General features: G+C 59.5%; 1 protein-coding gene across 1 annotated transcript; it reads right to left on the reverse strand.

The window, feature by feature from the left end:
• Positions 1-4,841: 4,841 nt before the first annotated feature.
• Positions 4,842-7,098, reverse strand: MIOX (myo-inositol oxygenase). The gene is made up of 10 exons (XM_060306422.1): positions 7,084-7,098; positions 6,578-6,658; positions 6,304-6,384; positions 6,064-6,226; positions 5,843-5,910; positions 5,605-5,714; positions 5,460-5,527; positions 5,323-5,372; positions 5,026-5,138; positions 4,842-4,950 (listed from the first exon to the last, which is right to left on the reverse strand). The coding sequence occupies exons 1-10, from the start codon at positions 7,096-7,098 to the stop codon at positions 4,842-4,844; spliced, it is 858 nt and encodes a 285-aa protein (XP_060162405.1).
• Between the last annotated feature and the right edge of the window lie 912 nt (positions 7,099-8,010).

Genomic DNA, 8,010 nt, shown 5'->3' on the forward strand with positions numbered 1-8,010 from the left:
CCCTCGCTCATGCCAGGTGGGGAGGCACCCACATCACTTCCAGGCTCCAGTTGGACACCCACCCATGAGCTCAGTACAGTCGCATCTCGAAATTCTACATCTCACATCTCATTGAACGGTGAAGGTAGCCTCCAGAAGATGTTTGAAGGACAGCAAGGAAAAAACACGGCTTGTGCTTGGTCCTGCAACAATCACGAGGCAGGGCTGGTCGGGCCTCCACGCCCACCGTCTTGAGGCAGCTGAGCCCTCGGGCCCGTCTGCAGAGGGCGCTGCCGTCTTCCACTAAGCTGGCTGCTGGACTCAGCACTGCACCTCTATGGGTCTCCAGGAGCTTGTTCCCAGTCCTCCTGGCCTCTCAGCCCTGCACCAGCAGCCCTTTCCCAGTGGAGGTCAGCCCTGGTCACGCCCCTCAGCCTTCTGCTCATTCTGCTGCCGAGGTGCTCAGAAGGGCCACGTGGCTGGCCTTGCCCAGCTCAGAGGGCTGTCTGTGGGAGGAAGCACTGCTTCCTTGAGAAGTGCATTCCACATGCAGCATCACCCGGTCACTGGGGCAGGCATCAGCGCTTCTCCAGGTGTCGCGGGTGCAGGAGTGAGAGCCACGTGCACCAGATGGCTCCCAGACACAGGGCATTTTCCACAGCCCGACTCCCAGCGGCGCCGTCTCCAAGCTGGCACCATGGCTAGAGCTTCGACTGGGGGCTCACCATTCCATCAGACCGCTGATTTGGGGTCATGGGGTGCGAGTGGTAGTTTCTTGGGGGTTATTGCAATTTGGAATCTGAAACCTTACCAGTGAGCTTTCTGTCCTCTCCCACGTGAAAATCCATGTGTGCCTCTTGCACTCTGAATGGATATTTTTACTCAGGTGTGATTTTGGTGGGTCACATATTGGTCATTTGGAAAATCTTGGCTCAGTGAGTTATGCAAATCTTCCAGATGTTGACACATTCCATCGTACAGTCTAAAAAAATCACACTCATTAATTTCACCATCCACCTTATCAGACAAATCTTTAAGTATGAGGAAGCTGTCAAGTTCACGGTGGTGGACACAAGTTTCTCCAAATCCCAATTGTTTCTTGAAAGCTAAATGTTATCATTGGCAATAAATGCTGTCATCGTTTTCCTTTGTCCATTTTTTTAAACAATAAATAATTTATTTACTTATTTATTTTTGGCTGTGTTGGGTCTTCATTGTTGCGCGGGGGCTTTCTCTAGTTGCGGCAAGCGGGGGCTACTCTTCAGTGCGGCACGCGGGCTTCAGTAGTTGTGGCTCACGGGCTTAGTTGCTCCACAGCATGTGGGATCTTCCCGGACCAGGGCTCGAACCCATGTCCCCCGCGTTGGCAGGTGGATTCTTAACCACTGCGCCACCAGGGAAGCCCTCAGTTTGTCCATTTTTGAGGAAATGATCACCAAATCCCCAAGGCTGAGTGACTCGGGTGTGTTTGTCAGTTGTTCTCCCGAGTAAGACTGACCCGCTGAGCTGGCAGCTGGGGCCACACCCGCTCTCCCTAGGCAGCCGTCCTGCTGTTGCCCGCACAGAACTTCCTGTCCCCCCCCCAGCTTAAAAAAGAGCTGCACTCAAGGGGGAGACTTAACAGTATCAATAGCTTTTACTACTTCATCAAAGACATTCTTGGGAATTCCCTGGCCGTCCAGTGGTTAGGACTCAGCATTTTCACTGCCGAGGGCCTGGGTTCAATCCCTGGTTGGGGAACTAAGATCCCGCAAGCCACATGGCGCCGCCCAAAAGATAAAAAAAGATATTCTTAAGTAAAACTTACCTTTTTTTAAACTGCAAGAGTGAGGACTAGACGGACAGGGCCACGACCGTTGCCCCCGTTGTGACATTCTGTCACCATGGGAATGTGGGCTCAGTGAAAAGGCAATGACGTCTCTGGGTGAAAATAGCAGTGACCTCACAGGCCCCTGACAGCCTAGAGTTTCGGGGGCCGCCAGGCAGCTGCCTGCCAAGCCCTAAGGGCTGCGGTCTGGGTATAGCCACAGACTGTTTCTCTTTCAGTCCAGGCTTGAGCCTGAAATGTAGGGGTTTGAACTTACTGTTGTATTTTCTTAGGCCATCAGTGCCCTTGGAAGCAGCCACCTTCCTCTATGGTCACAGTCCCCTCGGCCTGGCCAGAGTAACAAGGCCATAATCAGCCGCTACGTGGCTAGTTAGAAGGGTGCTGGAAGGCCTGACCCAGGCCGTGGGAGTCGGCGGGCTGCAGGAGGGGCGGGTGCAGTGAGGCAGCGGTCCGGTGACAGAAAGCAGAGCAGGCTGGAGGGAAGGCCAAGCCCCTCCTCCTCTCTGCGGGCTCCTCAGCTGCCCCAGTGCCCTGAGGCTCCCAGCGGGGCCCTGGTAGACAGAAATACGGGAGCCCTGGCCCCCGCTGCCCTTCCCCCACGCTGGGGCCTTTTTGGAGATGGCCAGGTGAGGGTCTGCAGGGCCACAGAGAGGCCTGGGGACCCAGGAGCAGGGGCAAAGGTGGCCACTCCTGCTCTGCACTGAGGAGGCTCCCCCGGGGGGTTTCAGGTCCCAGAGGGGCATCTGTCCAACATCCCCCTGCCCAGCTCTGGGGCTCATGCTTCTCTTCCCCACCCCAGCCTCTTCCCTGCTCCCAGGAAGGCTGAGAGGCCCCGTTGCCCACACCCAGTCTAGGCTCAGAGCCCCCTGCACCCCACAAGCAACTCTAGGGAGGGACCCCCTTGGCACCCTGCACCTGCCCTGCCTGAGCTCAAAGGCTGAGAGGGGGCCGCGGCTGGGAAGGCTGCCCAGGGACGGTGCGAGGGAGCCCAGGGCAGGCAGGAATTCTCCAGAAGGAAGCACAGCGAGTGGAGGAGAGCTTGGGCAAAGCCTCTTGACGTACTCGAGCCCGTCCTCTCCTGACACCAGCGCACAGAGGGGCTGGGGTACACAGGGAGGGCCTGGGTGGGGTTTGAGCGGAACGGGAGGGTCTGACCATGCAGCAGCCTGGACAAGGCAGGGGGGGCAGCGGGCAGTGCCACCTTTCGTGGCTACAACCAGTGGACATTCAAGAAGTGACTGGGTCTTCAGCCCCAGCACGTGGATTTGTAATACCACCTCCCACTCAGCAAAATCAAGGCTCCTTGGAGAAAGGGCCAATTCTACGTCTAGGGCAGCCTCTGTGGTAAACTGGAAAATGGCCCCCAAAGATGTCCACATCCGATCCCTGGAACTTGTGAGTGTAACCTTACTTGGAAAAAGCATCTTGCAGATATAATTATGGACATTGAGATGAGGAGGTCATCCTGGATAGTCTGGGTGGGCACTAAATACCATCACAGGTGTCTTTATAAGAGGGGCAGAGGGAGACAGACACACCGAAACGGAGCTGCGTGAAGACAGAGAAGAGACAGCCATCCACCAGCCAGGGTGCGCTGGTGTCACCTGAGGCTGGATCTTCCCGGAGCCTCCGGCGGGGGCACTGCTGACACATTGATCTCAGGCTTCTGGCTTCCTTCCAGCACTTGAGAGAATAAACTTCTGTTGTTTTAAGTCACCGAGCTTGTGATAATTTGTTACAGCAGACACAGGAAACAGTCGGGCGTCTTGTTACACCAGACGCGGCAAGACATCCCAGAGACCCTTGCAATGGTCAGAAGCAGCCAGGGGCCCACAGGAAAGACCCTCCCCAACCCTGTCTGAGCACCAGTAAGAATAACTCACTGAGGCGCAAATATGCTGAAATCTACGCGTTCTTGATTCAAAAACAGACAACTTGATCATGTTTGAAGGGTGCTAGGGGACCAGCTCTTGCAGAACGGTAAATTAAGAGAGAGACGGGAGCATTTACTTCCCTTTCCTCCATAAACAGGAACCAGACAGCACCAGGGGAGCTGCTCTTCACTGGGGGCTCTACCAGGTGAGTGAGGGTGCAACTGGAGCCTTGCTGTCCTCACTCTATCCGGTGGAGGGTGTTCTTAGACCTGAACTGCCGCACAGCAGCTTCTGACAACACGGGAAACAGCGGGGCTTCCTGATAAAGCACAGCCCCCGCCTCTAGGGCACCCCTGCCCTCAACAAGTCAAACCTGAATCTGACTAAGCCTCTAAATTTATTTACCAGTTAGCAAGAAAGACCGAGGAAAGTATACTGATAGATACCATGGGGACGCAACCAGCAAATCCCAACAGGAAGTCCCTAGACACATGAGCCACTTTCTTCCAAGGAATAAACCGCTAGTAGAGGGAAGGCTGACGCTGAACTGCAGCATGAGGGGTGCACACTTGGGGGACGAAACCACAAGGAAAAGAAGGTGATTGTCGGCCAAGGTGAGGGCTGCACCCTGGGGCCCACGGAGGGTTTCTTGGCGTGTTTTCGTGGGTCGTGTTCATGGCAGTTAACCTGAGCATTTATCGTGATGTTTCCTGTAGTGCGTTCTTCTAGCTATCAGGGATTTTGTATTGTCATCTTTAAGGGGACTGAGCCCAGAGGACTCAGTGGCTGTTTTCAGAATGTGGAGGTGGGCAGGGTGACCCCAGGTTCTGACGCCAGAGCTGGAGGACGAGCAAGATGCTTACGGCGGCAGAAATGGCCGGGCACGCGTGTCCACGAGATCGCGGACTTGCCTGTCCCGCCCCCGCCCCCCCAAGTGACTGCCCTGCCACGACACGCCTCGGTCTCAGTGAGGGTTTGCGGGTCAGACTCACGAGCTGCTTCAAAGTCTTTATTGCAACCGGGGAGAGGGGCCAACGGGGCAGGGAATGCAGGTGGGTATGTGGGGTCCCCTAGAAAGGCCAGGGTGGGTCGTCACTGTGCCTGACAGTGGCTGTCACCCCAGGGCACCCAGCTGGGTGTGGGCAGGGTGGGCAGGCCGGTCACCAGTGGAGGACACCGGGGCAGTACTTGTCGATGAGCCCCTGGTAGTAGGGCCGCAGCTTGTCCACATCGGGCAGGTCGGAGCTCTTGGTGTAGAGATCGAACTTGCTGCAGCGCAGAGGGACAGCGCCTCGTGAAGCCCCGGGCCCCCTGCCCCGCCCCCCCCCACGGGCGCGAGCATACTTGAACTCCTGCACCCAGGGCAGCATGGCCAAGTCCTGCTCGTCGCACAGCTGCTGGTAGTCGCCGCCCGTATGCCACGGGTAGAAGGAGTGGAACCGGACGATGTAGAAGGCCTGGGGCAGGAGGAGCCGCACCCCACGCTCCAGGCGGGGCTGGGCTGGGCTGCGCTGGGGTGACCTGGACTAGGCTGGGCCGGGCTGGGCTGGACTGGGGTGAACTGGACTAGGCTGGGCCAGGCTGGGCTGGACTGGGCTAGGCTGGGCGGGGTTCTTGGTTTGGCTCCTCCCCCACACCTACCTCCAGTGGGAGGGAGAATTTGTTGAACTTCATCATCTGGTACATGTACTCTGGGGGAGAGAGGGTGTCACCACCAGGCACCCAGAGGCGTGGCCCCCACCGCAGTCCCCACTGTTGCTGTCTCTAACTGGCCTCACCGTCATGGCCCCAGGACATGAGGACGTTCTCGAGCCCACAGTGGGGCTGGTACATGCCAAGCTCTGTGCTGCAGGGAGAGACAGAGGGTGAGGGGGGCTCAGAAACACCCTGCAGAGGGGAGGGCCAATGGCGAGGGAAGCATACCTGTACAGAGGGTCCTGGAGGTCAGGGTTGTCCTGGAAGGTAGAGTCCCAGAAAAGCACAGAGCTTTGGGGACGGCAGCCAACTGGGAAGGTGTCTCCAACGACTGCCCACTGGGGAGGGACAGGCAACGGTGGGTGGGCCTGACTGGCCTGCCCACCAAGTAGGTGTCCAGAGCAGAGCCCAGAGCCGAGGCTGCCCTGGGCCCCGCCCTGCCCACCCCCTCCACCCCTCTCCTCACCTGGGGCTCCCCTGCCAGAGCCAGGACCTTCCCCAGGTCATGCAGGAGCCCGGCGAGGTGGAACCAGTCTGGGGGAGAGAGAGGGGCAGGGCAGGCTAGAGGGGGTGCAGGGGCCAGGGCAGAGGGACAGCCTTGGGGCTGGGGTGGGGGGCAGGGCCTGCTGGGAGAGGGCCGGACCTCCACCCTCCCCCACCACCAGCCGGGGCGGGTGGGGAGCACACCCTTGTCGGGATGGGCCTTCCGGATGCCCTCGGCCGTCTGGAAGGCGTGGAAGGAGTTGGGGAAGTCCACGTCGGGGTCCGACTCGTCCACCAGCGCATCCAGCATGTCCACAGCCTCCATGACAGTCATTCTCTTATAGGAGAAGCTCCCAAACTGGGCATGCTGGGCCAGTAAGGGAGAGGTCAGCGTAGCCCCAGCGTCGGCCCTCGGGGGGTTCGGGTTGGGAGTCTTCCAGCTACCTTCCTCCTGACGAAGTCCACGGTCTGCCACGTGTGCATAAGCTTGTAGGTGGTGAAGACACGGTCCAGGAGAGGGCCGGACTGCAAGGCAGAAGGTCAGCCAGGCGGCTCGCCAACCCCTGCCCGTCACACCCAGGGGGCCACTGCCTCCCAATCCCAGGCCTGGCCCCGCGAGACGTGAACGGGGTATCCCCAGGGTGGCCCCTGGAGCTGTGCAAGGGGACAGGTGCTGCCCTTCCCAGGGGCGCAGTTAGGGGCGGCCGCAGGTGCTCACCATGTAGTTTCGGAAGCTGCCCCTGTCTTTGGCCGCCTCTGGCCCCATATCAGGCCGGTAGACCAGGGAAGGGTCTGGGTCCTGGTTGGGTGGGGGAGTGAACCCATTTCACCACAATGCCAGCCCCGTGAGGGAGGGAGGACATCCCCAAGGGGGTACGAGGCTGTCAGACGCAGTGGGCGCCCCAGGGCACAGCCCCTCCCAGCACAGGCGCGTGGGTGCTCCAGGCTCCTGGTGTCCTTATCTGCAGGGTGGATGCCGAGGATGCCTGCTTCCCCAGTGATGCACGGCTCTGGCAGCACCCCTACCCGGCATCTCCTTCTCAAGACCTGGGTCCGCAGGGAGCCCAGGGGTTGGGCCGACGACCCTTGCCCCAGCTAGACCACGACAGGAAGGAGGGAGACCTTTGACCCAGATGAGCGGGCGGCAGAAACCCGCTGGGAGAGGGCATGGTGCTGCTGCCTCTTCCCCGGGGGAGCAGCCCGTGCGGGGTCCGGGGTACTCACCACAGCCACCTTCATCCTGAGAGGGGGCAGAGCTCCACAGGCCCGGGTGCCCGTATATATGCCCACAGGTTACATAAGTGACCGGACACCACCCAGCCCCTTGGCCTTGGCCCTCGGTAATGAGTGACCATCCACCCTCCTCCTGGCCTCTGAGAGTTAATGTGTCAGCACAGAAGCAGCCCCAGCGGCCCGGTCCCCCCCACCCCCCCCCACCGCCAGCCAACCTCAGCGTCCCTGGAGCAACTGACCTGCCTGGGGGGTCGAGGCTGCTCTGTAGCCAGACTCCCACTCCTGCTTCCCAAGCTTTAAACACCTCCATGCCCCAGGCGGTAGGCCCCTCCCAACACCCTATCATCCCCAGGCACCTGGGATTTGGGGCGGGGCGGGGCGGGGCTTATTTCAGAAAGTCATTTTGACACTTGTTAAAATGGGATAGAAGACTTTATTCACGTTTTCCTAGAAGGGAGAGGTCGGGCTCCACTCTGAACACAGAGTAAATCCCCAGCACAGTCAGCTGGGGATTTACAGCCACCAGGCAGGGAGGGGGCCTGGGGTGGGCTGGGTGGGCAGGGGTCAGGAGGGAAGATAGCCAGAGGAGAGACAGCAAGGGTGGGGGCGCTCTTGCTAAACCCCAGGATTCTGTCAAGGGTGTGATTCTCGCTAATACTGGGCGAGGCTGGAGCCTTGGGCTCACGTTTGGTCCAGGGGCTCTTTGTCAGGCTCTTGGGGCGAGGGGCTCCATCTCGAGTCAGGGCAGAGATGAATTCACAGCGCTGGTCATGTGCGGGCTGAGTTAGGCAGTGAGGACACAGCAGGGACCGCACCACCTGGAGCTGACGGTCCCGTCACTGGAAAGAGGCCGGCGCTCTGGCGAAGGACGGGCACCGAGCGCCGTCAGGGTGAGTGGGACGGGAGAGGGCAGTGGGC

This window comes from Globicephala melas, chromosome 10 (genome assembly GCF_963455315.2).
Source record: "Globicephala melas chromosome 10, mGloMel1.2, whole genome shotgun sequence".
Taxonomy (NCBI): domain Eukaryota; kingdom Metazoa; phylum Chordata; class Mammalia; order Artiodactyla; family Delphinidae; genus Globicephala; species Globicephala melas.